General features: G+C 56.2%; 1 protein-coding gene across 1 annotated transcript; it reads right to left on the reverse strand.

Moving 5' to 3' along the window:
* Nucleotides 1-9,637: 9,637 nt before the first annotated feature.
* DLL4 (delta like canonical Notch ligand 4) lies at nt 9,638-19,155 on the reverse strand. Its single transcript, XM_010369035.2, has 11 exons — nt 18,754-19,155; nt 18,372-18,641; nt 17,801-17,858; nt 16,717-16,980; nt 16,223-16,283; nt 16,007-16,137; nt 14,042-14,211; nt 13,642-13,861; nt 11,831-12,533; nt 11,223-11,331; nt 9,638-10,685 (listed from the first exon to the last, which is right to left on the reverse strand). Exons 1-11 carry the CDS (start codon nt 18,817-18,819, stop codon nt 10,680-10,682), a joined length of 2,058 nt encoding a protein of 685 aa, XP_010367337.1. The 5' UTR covers nt 18,820-19,155; the 3' UTR covers nt 9,638-10,679.
* Nucleotides 19,156-24,801: the final 5,646 nt, after the last annotated feature.

A 24,801-nucleotide genomic window follows, 5' to 3' on the forward strand; every position in this document is an offset into this window, starting at 1 on the left:
AATCTCAGGACGCCTCTGAGCAAACCCTTCCCGTCTTTCCTTCTAACGCCCCCCAGGAGGGGGCTGCTGATGTCATGCCCACAGAGGTGCCAGCTCATGAGAGGCTATGGGCCCAGGCATCACCTCCACGTTGCAGAGTCGCACGTGATGTGCACGTGATGTGCACGTGGTGGTTTGAAATCTCAGGACGCCTCAACAGCAAACCCTTCCCGTCTTTCCTTAAGCTCCAGGAAAGCTCCTGGAAGCCCTGGGGCTCACAAATAATTCATATGACTGTCACATGCTTAATGTGTGCCTGCCTCGTGAGGAAAATATAAGTGATGCATTTTGGAAATGTATTAGATTCCAGAAGAAATGATATTTATAGTCTCTGTAAGGGACAGAAAATGAGAAGCCATGACTCTCTTTGGATCATTTGACTCTCTTGCATCCTTTGTTTTAGAACCAGTTTCATTAAAGTTGTCTTCCTGGTCCTCTGTTTCTCCATATCCTGAGCGGTGTGCACTCATCAGGTCTCTGTTGGATGGCCTGAACATGCACCTCCCTCGGCATTTCTCCCAACCAGACTGGGGGCTCCAACAATTCAGAGACAGGACGTCCTGACTGCTGGTAGTAACATGGTGGTGCATTGTTTTTCCACCCAAACTTAGCATAGCCTGTTTACATTTTTATCAAAACTTGCTTTTTGTTGTTTTTTCTTTTTTATAAAAAATGTCATCGTCAGATGCCTCATTGCGTACCCTATAATAGTACCGGGCAAAGATTTCCTTGAACTATAGTACAGAATACTTCTGAGTGATGGTATCAAAAGGTGAGAAAGACTTCATCCATCTGTTTTTTAATCCATTTATTTTGCCACCCCTATATGTCTGCTCAAAGATGGGATCTCAAGCTGACTTTTAGTTGAGGGGTCTCTTAAAAGCCATCTAGCCTACCTCCCTCAATTCTGTACACAAGGAAGCAAAACCCCAGGGAAGCCAAAGGGCTCCTGTCCGCCCCTACTCCACAGGCGTGGGGAGAGTGGGAACTCTACCCCCATCTGCCCTTCCTTGTAGATGATACATGTGCTCTGCCCTCCAAGGCAATCAGTGAAGGCAAATGGTCTGGCTTGCCTGGTCAACATTTTGATATAATCTCTTTATAATTTTATGGAGATCAGCTGGGCGCGGTGGCTCACACCTGTCATCCCAGCACTTTGGGAGGCCGAGGCAGGTGGATCACTTGAGGCCAGGAGTTTGAGACTAGCCTGGCCAACATGGTGAAACTCTGTCTCTACTAAAAATACAAAAAAAACAAAAATTAGCTAGGTGTGGTGGCACACACCTGTAATCCCAGCTACTGAAGAGGCTGAGGCACAAGAATCGCTTGAACCCGGGAGCTGCAGACTGCAATGAGCTGAGATCACTCTACTGCACTCCAGCCTGGACAACAGAGTGAGACTCCATCTCAAAATAAATAAATAAATAATATATAATTTATATAATACACACACACGTGCACACACATATGTATATATACACACATATACATATACATATAAGTAAAATTTTATGGAGATCATATATTTTTATTTTGAATAGGAAAAATATTTTAAAACACTTTTATGTGAGTTACCTTCTTGTTTCTTTAACCTTTGAAACAATGATTTGTAGCAGAGAAGACACTGTAGCAACCTAAAATTATGCTTTTGGAATGTGGTCCTAATTGTGAAAGAGAATATGGGGCCTTTTCGTAAAACCCTACTATGCATACACTTTCCACGTGCTTTTTTTGAAAGCTGGTTCTCATGGATTCAAGTAGCTGAGTTCATTATGTTTGTTTTACCTACTGAAGTAGCTGGCACAAAAATGCACCAAAACCGCTGGATGTGGTGGCTCACACCTGTAATCTCAGCACTTTGGGAGGCCAAGGCAGGCCGATCACCTGAGGTCAGGAGTTTGAGACTAGCCTGGCCAATATATTGAAATCCTGTCTCTACTAAAAATACAAAAATTAGCTGGGCATGGTGGCAGGCACCTGTAATCCCAGCTAGCTACTCAGGAGGCTGAGGCAGGAGAATCACTTGAACCTGGGAGGTGGAAGTTGCAGTGAGCCGAGATCATGCCATTGCACTCCAGCCTGGGCGGCAGAGCGAAACTCCATCTCAAAAAAAAAAAAAAGAAGAGAGAGAGAGAGAGAGAGAAAATGCACCGAAACCTAGAGCAGCAGTTTTATGTAAACTTTCATGAGTTTGCATCATTAATATAATTGTTGAGCCACTTATAATGTGGGCAAAACTGTATGTATGTAGAGATTCAGTTGTCAGTTTTAAAAATGTGGCCTGTGATCATAAAAAAAAAAAAAGAAAAAGAAGAAGAAAAGAAAAGCCTTCCCAGACACTGCCTCTAAGTTCAGCTTCCTCATATTTGAGCTCAGTTCCACCATGTACCAGCTGAGTGACGCTAGGCATGGTGTCTTTAGTTCTTGGTTTTCTCAACTGTAAAGAGGGAATAAGTAATAGCATTGACCTTGCAGGGCCTGAAAAGGATTGAAAGAAAGAATACCATAGGCAGTACCTGTCACACAGAAACACTCAATAAATGTTGACTTCATATTGTCTTTACTTCAGACAATTTCACTTCCCATTTCATCCAGGGCAGAGCCATAGTGAACCTCTCATTCTGAAATAGCGCAGAAGAATGAAGTGGGTCAGGAGGAAGTGATCAAGGTAAGCATTTTAGGATCAGTAGAGGACATCTCCAGCTATCTCACTCTCCATCCTTGACATGCAATTCACAGACTGTTCTAGCAAGTAGGGTGCCAAAGGAATGTGGGGTGTTTTTTTTGAGACAGGGTCTCGCTGTGTCATCCAGGCAAGTGAAGTGTCTCAATCTCGGCTCACTGCAGCCTCGACCTCCCAGGCTCAAGTGATTCTCCCATCTCAGGCTTCTGAGTAGCTGGGACTACAGGCACCCGCCACCGTCCAGCTAATTTTTTGCTGTTGTTGTTGTTTTGTCATGTTTCCCAGGCTGGTCTCAAACTCCTGAGTTCAAGCGATCCGTCCACCTTGGCCTCCCAAAGTGATGGGATTACAGGTGTGAGCCACTGCACTGGCCATGTTTTTTGTTTGTTCGAGACAGGGTCTCACTCTGTCCCCCAGGTCGGAGTGTAGTGGCATGATCATGGCTCACTGCGCCTTGACCTCCTGGGTTCAACCGATCCTCCCACTTCAGCCTCCCAAGTGGCTGAGACCTGCAGGTATGCACCACCATGCCCAGCTAATTTTTTGTTTGTTTTTGAGACAGGATCTAGCTCTGTCACCCAGGCTGGAGTGCAATGGCACAATCTCAGCTCACTGCAGCCTCCGCCACCCAGGCTCAAGCACTCCTCTCACCTCAGCCTACTGAGTAGCTGGGACTACAGGTGCATCCCACAACACCCGGCTAATTGTTTTGCATTTTTGTAGAGACGGGGTCTCCCCATGTTCCCCAGGCTGGTCTTGAACTCCTGGGCTCAAGCGATCCACCTGCCTTGGCCTCCCAAAGTGCTGGGATTATAGGTGTGAGCCATCATTCCCGGCCACGGCATGTTTCTAAAAGACAGAATGGGTAATGGTCTCACCCAAGCACACTATTAGCGGAATAAACATCCTATTGACAGAACAAACAGTTGCTTGAGCCAAGAGAGATTTTCTGTGTATGCATATGGAGTGAAGGTGCTAAAATAAATAAATTAGTAAATAATCCAGCATCTATGAGGAACCATAACCTCCCACAGACCTCTGAAAGGCACACGCCTGTCCGCAGGTCTTCAGGTCTTATGCAAAGAGGACCTAGGTCCCACCGACATTCTGGCCAAAGGAGGGGCAGATGAAGTAGAGGATCCCTGCATACAGTCCACCTCAGAAGAGGGAGAGACAGTCCCAGGCAGCTGTTCTGCAGGGCTTGCCAGCCAAACCCATGGCCACGGGGGGAAGGCTGCTTGGCCCTTGGTCCACGAAAGCAGGGACTGTAGAGATTCACTCATATCCTGGCAAAAGGGTGCCTGGGATGGTGGAAAAACCTGGCTTCCTGCCCATTTTCTAGCCTCCAAGGAGGTGGAGAGGTCCGGCTGACCCGGCACCTGTGGGGTGGCTGGTGTTCCAGTTATCCAGAGTTCAGTCCTCATCTACCTGGAAGGAAAGAAGCTGGGGTTCCAATAGAGGACTGGTGGGTGGTGCTCCCAATTCCAAGGAGAGAGAAAAGTACAATTTGTGGGGACAGGAAGCAACCAGTTGCAGGGCTGAGGAGAAGCTGTAGTGCAGAACATTTCAGTGGGGTGCCAGGGCTGCAAAGAGAGGAGATCCACAGGGTTGGGGTGAGCCTCAGATCTCATGGAAATGCTGTGTTGTGGTGGGACCTGGCTGTAGAAGAGAAGCCTCAGAAAACCAGCCATGTGGAGAAGTCAGGGTGCTCACAAGGGGCCTGGCTGGTGCTATAGATTCTGTGGCCCACAGGGAGCCAAGGCAGTGAAGCCCTTTCAATGAAGGAGAGCAGCTGGGATTCCTTCTTCCCCAGGGCCCACTGCTAATAGAATGGAGAATGTTCAGGACCTTTCAGATCTCTTCTACCAGAGACAGAATAGGAAGCGTTGAGGAAGGGAGTTGCTGGTAGAGGAGTGAAACTGAACAGACTGGGCTTAGTACCATGAGCCTTGCCCCAACACCTGCCACTGTGGGAAAGGGACAGCAATCTTCCAACAAGTCAAATGGCCAGTGCCGATGTGCAAAACCCCAAGCCCCACCAGGAGGAGGGGTCACTAAAGACAGACAGGCTAGCCATGCCTGGCAGGGCTGTGGCTCTGCCCTACAGGGGGTGCCATGAGACAGGGTGCTTCTGGGCCAGAGCCGACCTGTTGCTAAATCTGGATTCCTGTGATGCTAGTTACCATCATGAGGTCAGGCTATAGACTCACTTGGATTCTTGGGCCCTGTGCCCTGGCCTCAGAGAAACTTTGGGGATGAAGGAAATAAGTTGAGCCCACTCTTGACCAGAGTGTTAAGGGGTACCATGCCCCCAGAGGCCAGGGAAGGGTGGTAAAAAGTCACTTGTGGCAGATCTCCAAAGGGAAGGTGACTCTTGAGGACCTGGGGGTCCTGCTGTCCCTTCCCACAGCAAGGGCCTCCCTTCTACCCCTACCTACATCAGAGGAGGTTGACCTCGATTAGTGATGCTCCTGGAAGGCAGGGGCACACGGAAGTGATGGTGACAGAAACCTGTGATCTCAGCTGCTTTACTTGGTCCTAGGGCTACTGCTGGTGTCAGTAGGTAGACAGGCATGAGCAGCACAGGAGAGGACCCTCCACCCCCACCAGGAATCTCAGGCAACCATCAGGTGATGGTCAGGTGGCTGTTACCCTGTCTCTCTAAAACAACAATTGTTGCAGCCCGCACCAGGGAAAGGCAGTCTCTCAATAGAGAGAAATACCTGAAACTGATCAGCAGCTTCCCAATAAGATCTCAGGAGTAGGGCAAGTGGGCTCAAGCGAGTACACTAGGAGGCAAAATGGCGGAGCTCAACTGGTATCTGAGCTTCCTCTAGGAATGCTCGAGTAGTGAGGGAAAAATGCTTCAAGTGAGCATGTGCACAATCCAGTAAGCACACTGCACACGCAATCCCTCCCACGAGCTGGCAGGCCTCGGGCATGCAGACCGCCCATCTTCAGGGAAAAGTCAGAGAGAAGGGATGCAAGGCTCCTGAAGCACGCCAACATAGAAAACCCCAAGTCAGAGGTCAAACGCGCACTTGAATCTCTCAAGTCGCCAACTTGACCCTCTTCCAAGTGTACTTTACTTCCTTTTGTTCCTACTCTAATACTTTGTAATACACTTTCACTCCTGCTCTAAAATTTGCCTCAGTCTCTCCTTCTGCCTTATGCCCGTCGGTGGAATTCTTTCTTCTGAGGAGGCAAGAACTGAGGTTGCTGCAGACCCCCACGGACTGGCCGCTGCTAACACTGGGACTATCCTGCCAGACCCCAACCTCCCTAGGTCCCACCCTGCTGATGAGGGCCGGGGGAGGGGGAGCTCCAGAAAGTGGCTCACTTAGAGATGCTTGAGGAGGATGAACCCACCAGCAGAGGTTACAACACTGCTCACAACTTACCCCCTAGTAACGCCTAACAGGCATTACCCGCAGAGAGGTTAAGGATAAGCAGCTAGATGGTTAGCGGCCCTGGGCAGACAGCAAGTCCTGCTTCCAGTGCTAATCAGTGTTGAAGGAATGAAGTAGATGGACTTGTCCCAGAGCACCCGGTAATGAGGGGTGGCGCTGGAAGGGAGCTCCAGCCTTGTAACTCAGACCGGTGACCGGCCCTGCTCGACGCCATTCCCTTCCCTTGAGGATGTCTCTGGACCAGGATGGCCGGAGGCCTGTGGGGTTGCGAGGGGGGCTGGCTGCTGCGATGGCGGGGCCAGGGGAAAGGGCCTGCTGCCCTGGACACTGTGAGAATATTTGGGGGAAAGCCCGGCACTGAGTTCTCCCCAGGTTACCCGTTCAGCTTGGGGCTCGGAGCCCGGAGGGAGCTCGGGCGTCTGGCCACCCCCTGCCGCCTTAGTCTCATCGGCCCCGGACGGAGAAGGGGGGCCCCAGAGAGCCTCCCCGGGTCGACGGTCCCTCCCGCCCGCAGCCCCGACGGGCGCGCAGCGCCCTCTAGTGCCAGGAAGCAGCGCCCTCGCAGTCCCGCCCGCCTGCCTGCCAGCCCGCCGGCGGCTCCGCTTCCCGCGGCCGCGGCCCGGCGCGGGCTCCCAGGCCCGGGAGAGATTGGGGAGGCAGGAGGCGGAGCCGAGCGGGCGGGGGAGCCTCCGAGAAGCTCGCGGCCTTCGGCGGCTTCCCGGCCCGGGAAGTGAGCCGGGTCGGCTGCCGCAAACAGGAAGTCGGGCTGTAACAAAGAGCGCGGGGGGTGGGGAGCCGCGGGAGCTGCGGGGCGCGGCGGCGGCAGGTGGAGGGCTGACCCAGGCGGGCAGGCGCACCTGCCCCTTCCGCCGCAGCGCAGGACTCGGGGTGCCCTAGGCGCGAGGGACGGCGCAGCCGCCCAGGGAAGGCCACTGGAACCTCGCAGGCGCATCCCCGCCCGAGGAAGGGACAGTCACAGTTCCCCCAGTGAATCACTTCCACCCCTTTCCCGGAATGCAGCAGGCCACGTGGGGCGGAGGGCTGGGGCTGCTGATCCTGTGGACCCATGAGGAGAGGCTGGGAGAGCTGCGGCGAGGGGACCTACGGAGAGCTCTGTGGGTCCTAGTCAAGAGATGGAGCATCCACACCACCTTGGTTTAGTCTGGTGGCCTTTTCTAGCCTGGGATGGGGGAGGTGAGAGCCACTGTCCTTTTTTCCCAACCTCCTGACCAGGCTGACCCTGTCCGTGAGGCCGGAGAGGGGACCCTGGCTGAGCAAGCAGAATAAAGTCATTTCTCCCTCTGCACAACCCCTCCCTGACTCTATCAGCCGGGGGCCCTGGAAAAGCAGCTGTCCTCAGGTCACCGTGGGGTCAAATTGATTCTCCAGGCAGGGCACTGGCTCCAGGCTGTTAAGGAACTACTAAACTCTGAATTCCCTGGTGAAATACCCATGCAAATTAAAGGTGGGCATTTGCTAACCTGTGGAAGGCACCTCACAGTGAGTCTAGAACTATTATCTGGCCTCCTTTCTGCCAAGCCCAGGAGATCTCCTCTATCCCAGGACACTCAAGTGATCAGGAAAGTCTTGGGTGCCTCACCTATCAGAAGGGGCTGGACTCTCAGGAAATCCTGGGGAGAGGGGCTTCCTCCGCCGAGGCCTGTTTACACCCCAAGTGCCTGCCCAGCTTCTGGCATGTTGTTGAAGGTGGAGCCTGGCATGAGCTGCAGGTAGGAGCTGCGCAGACCAAGTTCCCCACGGGTCCCCACTTTCCCCAGAAACCAGCTTTTTTGGTGGGCTCTCCAGCTCCCCATCTAGCCCATCAGAGCAGCTGTGAGCTTTGCCAGTCAACTCTTCTCCGGGGCTCTTCTCTGCGAGTCTGGCAGCCAGTGCAGCCCGTCACAGCCTGGTGTTGTGGACGTGCAGGCCTGCGGGTGTCCTACCTGTCCCCCACATGGGAGCCTCGTCATCTTGCCTTCGTGTCCCAGCCCAGTTTCCCCCTCCCGCACCCCCCTAGGGCCTGGGAGCTGTTTTCCTGTTTCATTTTGGGCAGGAAGAGTGAGGTCGTGTTGTTCTTCCCCCTGCTGCCGGCTCAGGCTGTGGGAACGGTTCCCTGAATGCTTTCCTGTTTGATACCCTGTGTGTACAGTGAAGGGAACAGGGAGCGATGAGTGAGGCATGGAGCGTGTGCATGCTCCCGTGTCTCTAGCATAAGCACCCAGGTCTGGGGTGGGCATGGTGTGTCTGTGTCAAGAAGAGAGGAAAAAAGGGAGGGTAAGTAGCACTCCAAACCCTTGAACTCCATTAGGAGCAGGGCATCTGGTGGGTCTATTTTGCTTTACTGTGGACAGGCTGAGAGCTGGGAGCATCTGCTCAGCTTTTTGTCAGTGGCTCATTTTTTCATAATTTGCTCTCCATGGAGCATATTTTCGGCTATAGAGAGGGCTGTGGCACCCTAGGGACTATCCTGTGCCTTAGAGGAAGCTAGGCATGAAACTCCTAGTGAGACTGGAAACTCCCTCATTAGTGCCTCAGCAAGAAAAACCTGGACTCAGGGAAGGCCACCTCCTTTCTCCCTGTCTTTGCAGTCTTCAATAAATTCTAGCAGCCCTGGGCAGACAAGGTTCTCAGACTGTCAGCGCTCTTGTCTGCTACAAAGAGGAAAAACAAGGCAAACCTCCCTCCTGCCCTGTCTCCCAAGACCTGTGCCCTGCTGGGGCTAAGAAAAGAGCGAGGCACCCTGCAACAGCAGGAGGAAGGACCCAGATGTCACCAGGGTGCAGAGGCCCCATCCCATCCTCTGACAAGAGAATGCTTTTTTATTTTTTTTGAGATGGAGTCTCGCTCTGTCTCCCAGGCTGGAGTGCAGTGGCACGATCTCAGCTCACTGCAAGCTCCGCCTCCCAGGTTCCCACCATTCTCCTGCCTCAGCCTCCTGAGTAGCTGGGAGTACAGGTACCCACCACCACACCCGGCTAATTTTTTGTATTTTTAGTAGAGACAGGGTTTCACCGTGTTAGCCAGGATGGTCTCGATCTCTTGACCTCGTGATCTGCCTGCCTCGGCCTCCCAAAGTGCTGGGATTACAGGCGTGAGCCACCGCGCCCGGCCAAGAGAATCCTTTTGAGTATGAGAAAAACAGGCAGAACTAGGGAGCCCCATAAACGTTTTCAGGCTTGAAGAGAGGAAGGAAGAAGTGATTCAGGTCAGGAGGAACATGCCTCAAGGAATAGTGAGGGCATAAAGAGGGAAGGGGGTGCTGTGCTAACTCAAAGTCAGCAGGCAGGGAAGGCTGGCTGAGGCTGGGGACTAGATGGGTGAGGCTCAGCTCCTCAAGGAATGGAAGAAGACAAGGGCCTGGGGTACGACATGCCAAATCCAAGTGTCTGCAGAGGTCCCAGTGGTTCTGGCGGGGCACAAGGTAGCAGTAGAGGAAGGGAGTTGAGTTTTTTGGGTGAGAGGGCAGGGGTGCCATCACAAAGACAGGACCCAATAAGTAATAAACTCCTGTACACATCTGTTTCATATTATAAATACACATTATATACAAAATAATGTTATAAAATGTAGAAAGGTCAGTGCTTCTGATTCTTAAATTATTGAAATACTAGACTCCAAAATAAACTACAAAAAAAAAAAAAAAACAAAACAAAATAAAAACTCATATTATTGATTTCTGAAGACCAGCTTTGAGGGTGGTCTGGGGCAGTAGTGGACCAGAGCCCAGGCTCGAGGTCATGGAGATGGGCTTGAGGGAGGAAAGGGCCCAGGCGGTCGCAGCACCTGATTTCCCCCTCAATGGAGTTTCCAACATACTGCCCTGAGTGCCCCAGTTAGGCCTGGCACCCTTGGCTGGTGGGAGGGGCAGGCCCTCTGCCTGTCTGCTTACAGGAGCCCAGGGCCAGAGGGTGACAGAAGCCGGGTAGATCGACATTCTTGCCCAAAGGACCTAGACCAGAGAGCCAGGCCCGCACATGGTAGTTGGAGGCAGGGGCAAAAAGTACTCCCCTCCCTCAAGCACTCACCTCACCTGCAGGGCAAAGCCTGCCAAGAGACGCACCCAGTGGTTTTCCAGCCCACAGGAGGCCCTGCCCTCACTGGCCCCCTCTCTCCTTTCTGATTTGGGCCCAACTGTTGCCATGGAGCCTGGGCCAAAGGCACTTTTGGAAACACGGATGCCACTGGAGGCCACAGCAGCTCCAGGACCCATGGGGCTACTGCCACTCTCTCTGGAAAACAGGCCGGAGCCCCAGAGGGAGCCCCCTGAAGGCCACTGCTGGCAGGGCAGGTCCCAGTGGCATCTCTTCTCTCCTCTGTTCCCCTGGCTGGTGCAGCTGCCAATCTGATGCCAGACAGACACCCAAAGGTGTAGAAGGGTATTGCATCTCTTGGCAAGTTCACAGTCTGTCCGGTTCCTGCCATTCCCTCCTCCTCCTGAGAGCAGCACGTTGCATATGAAAAACGTCCCATCCAGGATGCAATGTAAACAATGCAGAAGGAAGGTCCAGCCGCGGGGCTGAGCAGGGATATCCAGGTAGGCTCCTGCCTTATACCTGGGAGCAAGCAGAAGGCAGGGAAACAGGTTACCCTGGGCATGCACACTCCCTCTAGGCCCTCCCTGGGCCTCCCTGGGAGAAGCCGATGGGGCAAGCAGGGGCCAAGGGCAGGTGGGGCAGTTCTCCCCAGTCTTCAGTCCAACACACACACGGGCTTGGGAGCTTGTGCTCATGAGGTCAATAGAGGAAGCCAATGGGAAGGGGCAGGAGGAGCACAAGGGGTGAGGGGCTCCCTCACCCATCAGAGGCTGGCAAGCAGTGCCATATGGCTGCCCAGCCCAGCACCAATACAGCAGGAAAGGACCAGACCAGGCTTGCCACCATGGTTTCTGTTTCATGCCCTTTGTGGCAATGAGGCCAGTAGGGACCCAAGGCAGTGAGACCAGCAGGGACCAAATGGATCAGGCATCCACTGAACTTGGCCTGCCAAGGCAGGGTTCCGACCTACCCTTCAGGAAGGGCCCATGGGTCAAGAGGGACCAGGCCACTTTCCCACCCACAAAAGCCAGGAGGGAAGGCGAGCCCAGCACTCACCTCCGTGGCAATGACACATTCGTTCCTCTCCTCTGATATCAAACACACAGACTGGTACATGGAGTCCCTGGGGGAGCATATCGCTGATATCCGACACTCTGGCTTTTCACTGAGGGAACATAAGACAGGTGTGTGAGGGCAGGACGGGGAGAGGCTCATGGGGAGGGAGGACCCTGAAGAGCCAAAGCGCACCTGCAGGCTGGTTCTTAGGGAAGACACAGGGGCTGGAAGTGCCCAATGCTGGGCTGCTGCGGCGGGGCGCGGCGCAGGGACACTTAGGAACAGGCCCCTAAGAGAGCCACAGGCCTCCCAACCTCACCAGAAGGGTCTGAGCCCTGCAAAAAGCCAATGTTGCCACTAGAGGCAAGCCACACTATGGAAAGATGGAAGTCACAAGAGACACCCTAGGGACACTTGACATGTGTGAATGAACAAATGAATGAATGGGAGGGAAGGACAAAGGACCCCTGGCAGAAATCCTACTGGAGGATCTTCCTGTCAGTAACAAAACCCCAGCTGCTTAACTGCTTCCCGCCTGGCCTAGGAGGGGCCCAGGCAGAACCATGTCAGGCCGGTGGCCAGGCCCTGGGCTTCCGGGTGCCACTCACCTGTGTAACCGCAGTGGCGCCTTCTCCCCTAAGCTCTTGTCACTGTGGGGAAACTTTCCTGGCATGGTCCCCCGCCCCAGGGGTCCTGGGGCCAGATTATAGTCCAATGTGTGGTTTTGCTGTTTGCCACAATTGGACTTGTCCAGGCCACAGTCCACTTCCAGCTCCTTCTTCTGGTTTGTGTTTTTAAGCTGGGCAGCAGGAATCAGGTTGTCCTTCTGGAAGTCTGACAAGTTGTTCATGGCCTCCCTGCTGCCGTCGTCTGGCCGTCGAAGCCGCAGCTGCCGCACAGCCACTGCCACCATGCCCAGCAGCACCAGCAGCACCGCCAGCCCCACGCCCAGGGAGACGGCCACCCAGGGGAAGCTGGGCGGCAAGCCCACGGGGAACTCGCAGCGGCTGCCCACAAAGCCATATGGGCAGTTGCACACGAAGGTGTCTGTGGAGAGGTCAGTGTAGCAGGTGGCCCTGTTGAAGCAGGGACTCGAGGCACAGGCATCGATGGATGTCCGCACCTCACAGCGCCGGCCAGAGAAGCCGGCAGGGCAGGTGCACATAAGCCCATTCTCCAGGTCATGGCAAGTGCCACCATGGGCGCAAGGGTTACGGGCACAGTCACTGACGTGGCGTTCACAGTAGGTGCCCGTGAATCCAGGACGGCAGCGGCACATGCGGCTTGGACCTCGGTTTAAGCACTGTCCCCCTGTGAGGATGCAAGAGACACAAGTCAGTGATAGCCTAGGAGCCCCCTGGGGCATGGGGTGGGAGCCCCATTCCAGGAACATGCTTGGGCCCTTCTACCTCCACATGCAGAGCCCACTACAAAGAGAACTGCACAGAGTCAGGAGACCTGGAGTTTAGCATGACCCTGATTCTCCAGGCCTCAGTGGGCTCATGTATTAAAATGACTAGCATCTTACAGAACTTTAACGTAGACTCAGACAGATAGGCTTGAGTTTGGACCTCAGCTGTCTCTCTGGCCTGAGATCTGGCGCTTGCTGCTTACCCGTGTCCCTAAGCCTCAGTTTCCCCACTTGTTAGACTGGAGTAGAATGCTAGCCCCTTCATAGGATAGCTAGGAAGGTACATGAAGTCAAGAGCCCATGTTTGGTATATAGTTAATGCTCAGATAAGTACAATCGTGATTGTTTTACTTCATCTTCACAACCACATGAAGGACAGAGGACAGGTGTTATAGTTTCCATTCAGTGATGAAGAACCGGCAAAGCCAGAGGCTTCAGTGAGAGAGCAGATTCCCTCTCAGCCTTTCCCACCCCTCTCCAGCTCCTAAGCGCTGCCTGCCTGCCTGCCTCACAGAGGGTCACCTGGGAGCCAGATAGATAAGGATTACCAACAGGCTTTGTGCCTCAGAAGGAGCGAACATTCAAGATGCCTCATGCTACCTCATGCTCTACCTGGGCACGGGGCAAGATGAGGCCTCCAGGAGCAGGGCTCTGACTGAATCACTGCCTCCTTTGAGGAGAAACACGGAGCCTCCAACATCCCTCTCTCCAGCTCAGGACTTCCTGGGGAGGGTCAGAGGCCACCCCAGCCAGGACAGCATTCTGACATGGGAATAGGAATGGAAGCTGTGCAGGGTGCACACCACCCCTGCTCCTAAGGCCTGCGTGCTACTAACCAGCTCCACTTCCACAGCCCTCCCAGCTGATCAAGCAAGCTCTTCGCCCTCCGGAGCAGATGGGGGGCCAGAGTGGCAGACAATGCCTCGCTCCTCTCCTGACCCTCCCTCACCAGAAGTCTCTCTCAGCCCCAGTACCAGTCCACCAGGTTAGAAGGGCAGCAGGACATACCGTTGGCACACGGGTTGCTGGTGCATCTGTCCACTTTCTTCTCGCAGTTGGAGCCGGTGAAGTTGGGGGGGCATTCACAAGCATAGCTGGCCCCCTGGTTGCGCTCCCGGCAGGAGCCCCCATTGAAGCAGGGGGAGTCGGCGCAGCTCAAGGTGCTATGTTCACAATGCAGGCCATAGTAGCCTGGGGGACACAGGCAGTGGTAGCCATCCTCCTGGTCCTGGAGAGATACCATAAAGGAGCCAAAGTCAGACCCTGGGGGGCAGGGATGCATGACTGAAGGCTGGGCTCCACCTGCCCACAATGCCTGTCCATGGCTGTACATCCACTGGCTGCCTAGGTTAAGGATGCCCAGACACCACCTGACACCTCTGTCTTCCTGAGCTGGTCTGGGCCTCACCTTACAGCTGCCTCCATTGCGACAGGGGTTGCTGTCACACTCGCTGAGCTCCAGCTCACAGTCCACACCAGTGTAGCCTGGGCGACAGGTGCAGGTGTAGCTGCGCTGCCCGCTGTTGGAGCACGTTGCCCCATTCTTGCACGGGGAGTGGTGGGTGCAGTAGTTGAGATCTGCAGAAACAGGAACCAAGCAGGTGAGCAGGGCCAGGGAAGGCACTCACCTCTAGGCTCCTTACAGCCCATGTTTGGCTCAAAGACGCCTCAACTCAAAGTCTCCCAGGCCCAAACATCCTTCCTCCACTACCGATAAAATCTTTTTTTTTTTTTTTTTAACAGAGTCTCGCTCTGTCGCCCAGGCTGGAGTGTAGTAATGTGATATAGGCTCACTACAACCTTCGCCTTCCAGGTTCAAGCAATTCTAATGCCTCAACCTCCCAAGTAGCTGAGATTACAGACATGCGCCACTGTGCCCGATTAATATTTGTATTTTTACGGGGTTTCATCAGGATGGCCAGGCTGGTCTCGAACTCCTGACTTCAAGTGATCCACCCGCCTCGACCTCCCAAAGTGCTGGGATTACAGGCCATCACACCCGGTCTAAAATCATGTTTCTTCAAGCACCTTGAATCACATATGACCAGTGCAGTCAACCAAAAGCGAAACAACACAACTGGAACTGGAAGACGTCCGTCCTGCCAGGGAAACTCACAAACTGCCAACCAAGTAGGAGGAAAATAAGGAAGAAGAGCGGAGGGCAAGGCCACAGGTTGGGGAGGAAGTCAGAAAAGGCATCATGGAGGAGGGGCAGCTGAGATAAGCCTGGAAGTAGGGATAAAATTTCAACAGGTAGAAATGGTAGAGGAGTGATGTGAGCCACCATAGGCAGTGATCGGGCACTTTTTAAATGAAGAGGTGTTACAAGGGCATTTTGAAATATAAGTATTTGGTATTTTATTTGGGAAGGACAGGGAGGGAGAACCAGACAGAGTAAATATAGGGCCTGCAAGTGCTGTGTTTGCATACAGTGAGTATATGACTGTGTCACCTGGGAGCAAATACGGTGGAGAGGGAAGGGAATGAGCAGGAACCAGATGCGTGAGTGTTGGGGCGGGGATGGTAGTAAAGGGACAGACACACACACACACAGAACACAGGGACTGAATCTCAAGACCCTTGTTGACAGTAAGTCAGGGCCTAGGCAATTTATTTCCATCCTGGCAAGCCCTCCGCCCACCCTACCCAGGGCTGCACTGGTGTCTCTGGGCAGCAGGTGCACCCATTTGATCCTGAAAATGGGAGGCACAGGCTGCAGCTGGCTAGCGGGATGCAAGAAAAAAGCCTTCCTCCTCCCCTAAGGTTGAGACTGAAAGGCCCCTGTATAGCCAGAGAGTGACTACCCCTAAACACCAGGTAGAGACTGCATGGGTTCAGGCAGGTGGTGACTAGGTAAGAACAGGGGAGGCTGTTTGTGCCCACACCAAAAAGTCGGTTAGATGCCACTCCGCCCAGAGGCCCAGCTCACCCACAGCCTCAGGTGGCCGGTGGGCACACCCCACCAGACAGCTGTTTAGGGGAGAGCTGCTCAAACAGCCCTGGAAGGTAAGCAAACACTCAGGGGGTTAATAGGTAACTACAGGGTAGAAAGAGGAACTGAAACTGGCATCCCTCTCTCTTTGGTCTTGCGAGGATTTATGAGTGCAACCTCCAGGCTGCCGACCTTGTCATCCTCCTGGGTTCTTCAGTCACCCTGGCTCCACCACCCCCTGCCTCCGCACCTGGAGAAGGACCCACTGCCTCATTCTAGGCAAGTTGTAAAGATCCTTAAAAGACCCTAGATCCTTGGAAGATCATGGGAAAGCCAAGTCTGCAGTCACCAAGTAAGAAGGATCCAGGCAACAAATCGGATTTGCACCCCCCAGCTCCATCTCTCCCACCCACTCTGCATCCTTTCTTCACCCTGACTCACCTTGGTCACAAAACAGGCCTCCCCAGCCCTCATCACAAGTACATTGCCAGGGAGTGCTGCAGGTGCCGTGGCGACAGCCATTGTGGGGGATGCATTCGTTACACAGCCGGCCCTGCCAGCCTGGGCGGCAGCTGGGGAACAAGAGAGAGGCAGAGTGAGGTGAGAGGCCTTGGCCAAGGGAGGGCTCCCACTCACCACTTCCTGTCCCCTACTCACAGGCACTCTGCTGGCTTGCTGCAGTAGCCATTCTGTTCATGACAGCCCGAAAGACAGATAGCTAAGGGAAGAGCACAGAGCTGGGTGAGGCTGGGATGCCAAGGACTCTTAAGCTCCATTCTCCCCTGCTGGCCCTGGGGGTCCCCTAGCTCTCCTGGGCCCACTTCCTATTCCTGGCCTCCCAGAGGAGCCCTGGGTATCTTAAAGTGAAATGATGGCACAGGGAAGGAGAAGTCAAGTTGGATGGAATGTCATCATGGGCTTCTTGTGGGCTTTGGCATGACGGGAGGAGCACTGGGAAGAGAGAGGAGGTCTGAGGCCCAGCCCACCCTCAGCATCCCTAGCTGTCCCTGGTGTCCCTAGGTGTCCCTGAGGCCCAGCTAGTAGGAGGCCCAGACCCACTCTTCAAGGGAGACAAGCCGTGACCAAGAAGCTTCACTGTGTTTGCTCAGGGGACCCTCCCCTTCCACACAGGTGGGAGCTTGGCTGCTTACGCTGTTGGCAGTACTCCCCAGTCCAACCGGGCAGGCAGGACAAGTTGCCATCTGGCTGGCACACATAGTGGCCGAAGTGGTCATTGCGCTTCTTGCACAGGCGGGAGCAGTTGTCTCCATAGTAGTTGTCACTGCAGATGACCCGGTAAGAGTAGCGCAGCCTCGTGAGGGTGCTGGTTTGTTCATCCAACAACCAGTTCTGACCCACAGCTAGGGAGCCCTGGATGGCGATCTTGCTGATGAGTGCATCTGGTGGCAAGGCCTCTGAGGGGGCAGAGGGTCGGGTCAGGGAAGGGTCGCCAGTCCCCAGGGGTGCCCGTGACGGCTGGCCAATGTCCTTCTTGGCTGTGATGATGGTGATCAGCCAACAAATCAGCCCAGTTATCCAGATGACCCCCACCTGCCAGCAAGAACAGGCCAGAGAGACCCAAAGCCCCGCTCCGTAGCTGCCCTATGTGTGTGCATGTGCAGGGGGCCTGATAGTATTCAAAAAGGGGACAATAGAAGGATGTTAAGATATCCCAGGGTCTTGGAGGCAGATAGGGAGGGGAAAGAGGAAAAGAGGTCAAAATGGAAAAAAGAAAAAAAGAAAGAAAAGCTCCCCAGGCTAGGGAGGACCCTGGAAGCAGGGGGTCCTTTGGTGCCCATTCAGGGGTTCTGCCTCCAGAGGTGGGTAATGGTTTTCTTTTTTCCTTTTCAAAGTGAGAATTGTTGTGCTGCTGAAATATCCTTTTCCTCTGTGTCAGAACAACATCCCAAAGCCATTATTCCCTTTCCAAAGGAGCGGAATTCGCGAAAGGTGTAAAATACAGGAAGGGGCCCGTCAGCGGCGCTGGCAGCTTCAGCCTTTCTCACCGCCGTACTCCCCGCGTTCCCACGCCAAAAATAACCCGCAGGAAACGCAATTGTGCTCTGAGTCCAGGCAGCGAGCGGAATCCGAGCGTCCAGCGCGGGGCGCAGCTCCAGGCCCAGCTAAGCGTCCTGCCTCCCACCCCAAAGCCCGTACTTCCCCCGCCTAGAACAGATTAACTCTTTCGGCGCTGCGCCGTGTCGCCCCCGTGTGGTGGCGGAGCGAGCTACTCACCTGGCCGCAGGTCGTCTCCTGGTGCGTGCCAAGCTTCGATGATGAGTGAGAAGGTACCCTGGGAAAGGGGGTGGGGGAACGGAGAGATGGCGAGATGAGCAAGCCGGGAGAGGTGGGGGTGCCTTGCGGCAGCCTGTCTAATTAATCTAATTGCAGGATTCAGTTACTGCGCCCGGGTCAACATAACCGGGCTGCGCACAGTGTAGCGCTTGAGCAGGGAAGGCGAGAGGAGAACCCCCGGTAGAGAGAGGGTTGAGGGACGAGAGAGTGTGTAAGCGAGAGCCACTGAAGGAGCGGTTGGTAGGGTACCGCACCAGAGTGTTAGGTAATGAAAGTTGTGTCCCAAGAGCTGGGGACGGGAGGACATAAACTGGGAAGAGGCAGACTGGTGACAGCCTTCTCTGGGATTAGGTCCCAAGAGAGAGTCGGAAAGAAAGAGCCAGGAGAGAATGCATCCTGGGCTTTTGCGGGGTGGGGGTGTGTGCAAGGAAATCTGGGGAGGGGGCTTTGGTCCCAGGGCGCCTCCTCTCTCGGCTTCTGCGACCTCCCAATGCGCCCAGGCTGTGCTCACCGGCCAGGTGAAATTGAAGGGCAGTTGGAGAGGGTTGCGTCCCCCGCCGCTACTGTCGTCCCGGACAGCGAAGGAGTTGGTGCCCAATACCGGCGTGGAGACGCTCCCAAAGGTGCAGGGTCCGGGCGAGACGACCGCCTGGAAGTGCTTAAGGCAGACGCGGAAGAAAGTCCGGCAGCCGGGCTCGCAAGGCCGCCCACTGGCCAGTACGCCGCGCTCGTTGACGAACTCCTGCAGCTGCAGCTGGAAGACGCCGGAGCCGGCCGCGCGCTATTGCACAGGGACCGAGGGAAGGAGGGAGGGGACTGGTCAGCTCAGCTGGTGCCCGGGGCTCAGGCCCAGAACGCGGCAGAGGGGACGGAGAGGGCGCGGGACGTGTTACCTGCTGCCAAAGTGCCACCAGCAGCAGTAGCGCCCAGCCAGAGGCGCTCCAGGACGCTGCCGCCATCCCCTGGGGCGTCGCTCTCTCCACCCGTGGGCCCTGAATCTGGCTGTGTTCGCGACGCCGCTTTCCCGCGCGTCCGCCAGCCGGCGGGGTCCCTGAAAAGAGGCGCTCCTCTCGGTACGCTGCTCCCCTTTGGCCTTCTCGCTAGCTCCGCTGCAGCTGCCGCGGTAGGTAATCCAGGTGACTACGACTGGGCGGCGACCGCGCAGAGGACGTGTCTTCCGTCTAATCCTGGGGTTGCAAGCGGGCTAGAGCCGAGGTACGCTGCACCAAGGCGGCTGGGGCTGCGGCTCTTGGCCTCGTGTTCCCGGCCTGCGCGCAGCGCCGCTACTGAAACCTGCGCGCTGGGAGCCTTCCTTATATATATTGGCTCCTCTCCTCGCCGCCTGTCACTCAGACTCATGGTCATTCTCCCCTCCCCTCCCGGCCTCTAGCAGCTACAGTCCCAGCGCCGCCCGGAGGGGGCCTCCGCCCCCGCCGCTCCCCCCTCCCCGTCAGCCAGTCGGGCGCAGGTTCCCGCCCCTCCGTGCAGCTAGCAACCTCTAGGTTCTCCAGCTCTGCGCGTGCCGAGGTGACCAGTCCTCCGTGATGGCGGGGTTAAGGGCTGAGACCCTTGCCTCCGGAGGATAGAGGGGTTGGCCGGTAATGGGGCAGGAGGTGAGCGGGTGGTTCGGGGATGGTCTTGGGGGCGGAGACACTAGGTAGTCGCTGTAGGCTGTGCGTCCGCAGCAGGCACTAGTTACCTAGTGTTCTAAAGCAGGTAAAAAGAACTTAAACCTGGAATGCGAAAACCAGCGCTAGGGAAATCCGATCTCGTTTTCCTTCCTGGACCTTCGGGAGCCCTTGTCTCATCGGCCCCCAACCTATGAGTGCCCACCCCACCACGCGTCCCCAGCGCAGCAGGGAAGCCAGCAGAAGCGTTAACCTCTCCGTGGCCACTCTGAGCAAGGCTAGGGGCTAAGGGTCTAAGGCTCCGGGCCCTTTCTGTGCACCTGTTGGGCGTCTCCCTCTCTAGCTGCGGGGGCGTGCCCAGCGCGTGCCTTCTCCCTTCTGCCCCCTGCCAGGGCTTGGCGCGTGCCAGAGACCCAGACGCGTGGTCCCTGAGGTGGGGGAGGGCGGGGCGTGGCCCCGGAGGTAGGAGGGGGGCGCGTCCTCAGCTGTATGGTAATGAGGTTCTGGCCCCGCCTCCAGCGCGTCCCCTCACCTGGGTCCGGCTTCAGTTCCTGCGCCCACTGCCTCCCCCCACCCCAGCAGCCCCAAACCCCCGGCCGCGCCCTGTCGCTCCGCTGGGGCAAGAAGGAACTCTCCTGACGCCAGAGTTGGCTCAGGCCACTGGAGAATCAAGGTGAGGGACTAAGGCTGGGTCGGCCCGGGTCCTCGCCTCATAAGGCGGGATGTGGGTTGGAACTGGAGGTGTGCGGAGTTGTTTGAGTTTCAGGTGGCTTCACAAGTCTCCCCCGCGAGGGTCCCCCGGGTGGCTCCACTCCTCCAAGCGGCAGCAGCGCAGCTGCTTTCTCGGAACCCGGCGTGATCCCCGGAGGCCTCAGACCGGGGAGGGCCGGCTTCTCCCAGTCTCGGGGGTGCAGGGGAGCGCTCTCTTTGCGACGCTGAGGACGGCGGGGGCCCTGTGTCTTCAGCTGTCAGCCCGCCCTCAAGGTGATGGCTGTAGTCGGGCGATAAGATCAGCGCGGGGGGGAGCCGGGACGCGGCGCGAACCCGGGGGAGGCGGTAAGGGTAGGGGAGCGGCGAGGAGCCCAACAGCTGCCAATGCCGAGCATAGTCTGATTTTTTTTTTTTTTTTTGACTTGGGTGGTGGTGGTGGAGGACTCGGGGGCGGGTGTGGGCGGGGGGAGGATGAGAAACAAGAGGTTGGGAGCGTGGGTTGGGGGAGGGGCGAGGTGAGGAGACGGGCTCCGGGGTCCCCCACGCACGGCCACCCCTCCCAGTCACCATCTGGCGCGAGCGGGTTGGCGTGGGGAACCGAGGTGGGGCGGGGCGGCAGATGGGCCCAGGCTGCGCTCGGGAGTTAATGTAGGTTATGGGCAGGCGGAGTCCCAGGCCCGAGGGAGGGGGAGTCTGGGGCGTGCCTCCCGGCGATCCTGGCAAGTGGGCTCCCAGATCTTCTCTCCGCCTATACCCTCTGGATCCCTGGACTTGCCTTTCTAAGATGCCAGCAGGTGCTGCTTGCTCTCCTCCAAGCTGGCATCTAGCTTTACCTAGCCCTGTCCTCTCTCAACTCCAAATCCTGGCCCAGGAGTTAATAAAAACGCCCTCCTTTTCTGGCGCTGGCCCTGCTTACCTGACCCTCAAGGGAGACTTCTAGTCCCACAGAAAGCATCTCTCCCAATACTGGAAAATCTGGAACACTCTCTTCCCTCATACACGCCCAGACTAATGTGCCCAAATGTACTTTGCAAATTATCAAGGACCTAACAAAAGTTGGGATTATCATCTTCAGAGAGGCGGAACCCAGGGGATCCCAGAGATCTAGAAAGGCTCTGACCAGAAGAGGAAAGGGTTAAATTCTCAGCATCAAAAGACATTCCTGAAACACTTATTTGCGGAGGCGCTGTCCCAGAAGCTCATTCCTGGGCTAGGACACTGCCACCCTTGGCCCTGGGTAACTACAAGCGCTCCCACATGCTGCGGTCGAGCTTTGCCCACATTTGCTGAGCAGGAGAGGGTCACGCTGTGGATGGGAAGCCCAATGCGAAGGCCGCAAGTGTTTCTCTCCGCCCCGCAGCTGGGGCTGCTTTTCCCTTCTTCTCCCACTCGGGACTTTCGGACTTGCGGGCGGAAGAACGCTACACGCGTCATCCTGGGGGCACACTGGAGCAGGAGGCTGAGAGGCGATGGGAGGCCACGGATCACCGTGGGGCTGGACCTCCGTCGAAGTCGGCTGCCCCCGCCCCTGACGCAGACCCTCCACAACACCGTGGAGAGGGTGCACAGATAGACCCAGAGTCCGAACGACCACTGACCCTCCGCAGGCCCAGAGTTCCTCAATCCGACCGCACCCTCAACACTCCCCAACGTCGGAAGCGGGTGCAGGATCGAGGCCTGGCTTCACGAAAAGCCCACCGCCTCTGCCCCTAGAGGCCTTCTGCTTCTGCTGTCCCCCTACGCGTAGCCATTGCGCACAGTCCCCCAGCCGGAAGAACCGGCACTGAGGACCGGGAAACGCCAAGGTCGCCTTCCAGCCGTGTCCCCAAGCTGACCCCGGGTTATTGGGGTTCAACGGGAGCGGCGTAGAGCCTCGGGACTGCTTCACGGCAGCGTAGCCTCCGTGCCCTCCCCAGGGCCGCAGGCGCAGCTCCGAGACCTTCAGCGCGGTTTGCCTCTCCTCTCCCCAACCCCCTCCCAGGGGACGGCGCTCTTCGCGGGGCACACTGCACCCGGGTAGGAACTTGGTGGGGGCCGGGCCACCGTGCCCGGTGGGCAGATCAGGGGCGGGGAAGCAGGCCTGGCTTGGGCGGGGCGCTTAAGCCTTGAGGGGCGCCGCCGCGGTCGCTGCGGAGAAGGGGCCACGTGTAGGGAGCGGCGGCCGGGGAGCTGCACAGAAGGCGTGGAGATTTGCAAACTGTTGCTGCCACATGGCTGCTCCATTCGATCCATTCACATTGAAATGAGGCCGGCGCGTGCCTCATCTGCCGCAGGGCGCTGCCACGCGTCAGCCCGGCCCGCCGCGTGCCAACTGGGGCAGTGGGACTGGCAGAGCCTGGCAGCCGTGGGGGCGCAGCCCGGGGCTTGAGGCCAGGACGGTGTGGGGGGAGGGAGTCGAGCTACCCTAGCCACTCAGGCGCCGCAGTTTCGAGGACCTTGGCCCTACAATTGGGAGTGAGCTGGCGAGAAAGGCCCAGGACCGACGGGTTTCAGAGGGGGGCCGGGATCGATGCCGCCGCTCCCCGCAGATGCGCCCCGGCAGGGCTACTCTCCATCTGCCGCTGCTCGCACCTGCCGGTCAATAAATCGATTTTACAATTTAATGCAGCAGCTTCCCGCCCGCCTGGGACAGATGCCGCAGCAGAACCACCTCCGCCCTCGCCCCTCCCCTAGAGGGGCGCCAGCGGTTAGGAACGGGATTCCCGCTCAGCGGGCGGCGCCCCGCGTGGCCTCCTTCACCTCTCTCTGGAGCCCCCACAAGGAACCGCCTGCTGCGGGTTTTTCCCGCGGGACAGAGTGGGTTCCCCATAGAACAGGCCTGAGACTGGCCGAGGAGAGAGGAAAGTGATGACTTGGTGGTGGCCTTGAGAACTCATCTGGGGGCTTCAAGGGAGGAACAGAATGCAGTGACTGATGATAAGAAGGGCCCCGGTGAGAAGGAAGGGTAGGGCATGGGCGCTGAGGGACATCAAACTCTGAAGAATCTCCCTCCGGGGGACTGAGCAGAGATGGGGAAGAGGCAAGTGAATAAGCCTGACATGGACCTGCTTCTTGGCACTTCCTAACCATGTGGTCTTGGGCTTGTAACTTAACTCTAGCTCTACACTCAGTTTTCTCATCTGTGCAATGGGATAATAATAATAGGGATGGTCGGGTGTAGTGGCTCATGTCTGTAAGCCCAGCACTTTGGGAGGCTGAGGAGGGCAGATCACTTGAGGTCAGGAGTTCAAGACCAGCCTGGCCAACATGGTGAAACCCCGTCTCTACCAAAAAAATACAAAAATTAGCCAGGCATGGTGGTGTTCACCTGTAATCCCAGCTACTCAAGAGGCTGAGAGAGGAGAATTGCTTGAAGCTGGGAGGCAGAGGTTGCAGTGAGCAGAGATCATGCCAGTGCACTCCAGCCTGGGTGACAGAACGAGACTCTGTCTCAAATAGTAATAGTAATAATAATAATAATAATAACAACCTTGGAGCCTTGGAGAGTGGCTGAGGGACTGTATCAGATTATGCATTCATGCAACCCAATAAACAGTCATTTCCTTTCCCCCAGGTGACATCCAGACAGTCAGGAGCAGACTTGGAGTGGAGGGGAGCTCCCTGACTGCAAATGCGTTCCAGAAGGAAATGAAGGAAAAAGCAGAACCAAAGACAAACGCTCATAAGAGATGAGGCATGAGGACCAGAGGGTGGGGAAAAAGAGAGGAAAGTTAGGTAGGGCTCAGAAGGGATCCAGACCCTGTGGAAAAAGCCAACTGTTTGAGGTCCTTTTTGTGGCGAAAGGGTGTGACAAAGTTCTTGACTAGAGGGAGAAGACTGGAGCTTTGAGAATGGGTTTGGGGAAGATATGAAGGTTTGGAGGAACTAACCACTCACAGTCTTGGCCTTTGGAAACCAAGACGGCACTCCTGCCAGGGCCAAGTGTAGGTTTCAAATTGGAACCCCTCCTCCTTCATGGTGGCAGTTCAGAGCCGAGGCCTGTGGCAGGAAACAGGGGCATCTTCTGCCCTGGTCCTTGGAGGTCCTGGCAGATCAGCCCCCTCTATGTCACCAAGAGATCAAACTGACGGGGCTGGACCGTCCACTGGTGGATGGCTCATGACACAAATGTGCCAAGGAAGGGATGTCCAAGTGGATGGGACGCTTGGCAGGAGATAGAGTCCCTGCTCTTGCTTCTCACAAGACCAGGAGGGCCTCCCGTCTCCTCCTCCCAGGTTCCCCAGGAGCCCGAGGGCCTAGGCTACTTGCAGACTCCCTTGCCTTCTCAGAAGCTCCAGTGCAGGAGATGCCTGGCACTGGGGTAACTGGTATAGACTGGGCCGTCTTCTTCTGGAGAAGAACAGCTTGGGTCTGCAGAGACAATGGGCCCAAGAGAGGAGAAGCTGATGGTCCTCCACATGAGAAGCATCTTCTAACCATGACTCATGGCCGGTAGACATTCTCTCCAGGCCTCCTGGGTGCTGGTCAGCAGGAGAGAAAGAAGAGGGGGCAGGGTGAAGACCTGCCGGCCAGAGAAGCCTAGATAGGCCTTGCTGCAAGGGCTTGAGTTATGGTGACCCAGCAGCTGCCCCAGCTTCATTTGCCAAACCCAGGGAATGCCTG

Source organism: Rhinopithecus roxellana, chromosome 5 (genome assembly GCF_007565055.1).
Source record: "Rhinopithecus roxellana isolate Shanxi Qingling chromosome 5, ASM756505v1, whole genome shotgun sequence".
NCBI lineage: Eukaryota > Metazoa > Chordata > Mammalia > Primates > Cercopithecidae > Rhinopithecus > Rhinopithecus roxellana.

Excerpts from the sequence above, each read along its gene's own strand:
- DLL4 (XM_010369035.2), bottom strand. The coding sequence starts at position 18,819 with ATGGCGGCAGCGTCCTGGAGCGCCTCTGGCTGGGCGCTACTGCTGCTG. Across the intron at positions 16,284-16,716 it reads TGGGGAGTACTGCCAACAGC|CTATCTGTCTTTCGGGCTGT; the intron begins GTAAGCAGCCAA and ends CTCTTCCCTTAG. Across the intron at positions 16,138-16,222 it reads AGCAAGCCAGCAGAGTGCCT|CTGCCGCCCAGGCTGGCAGG; the intron begins GTGAGTAGGGGA and ends CTTGTTCCCCAG.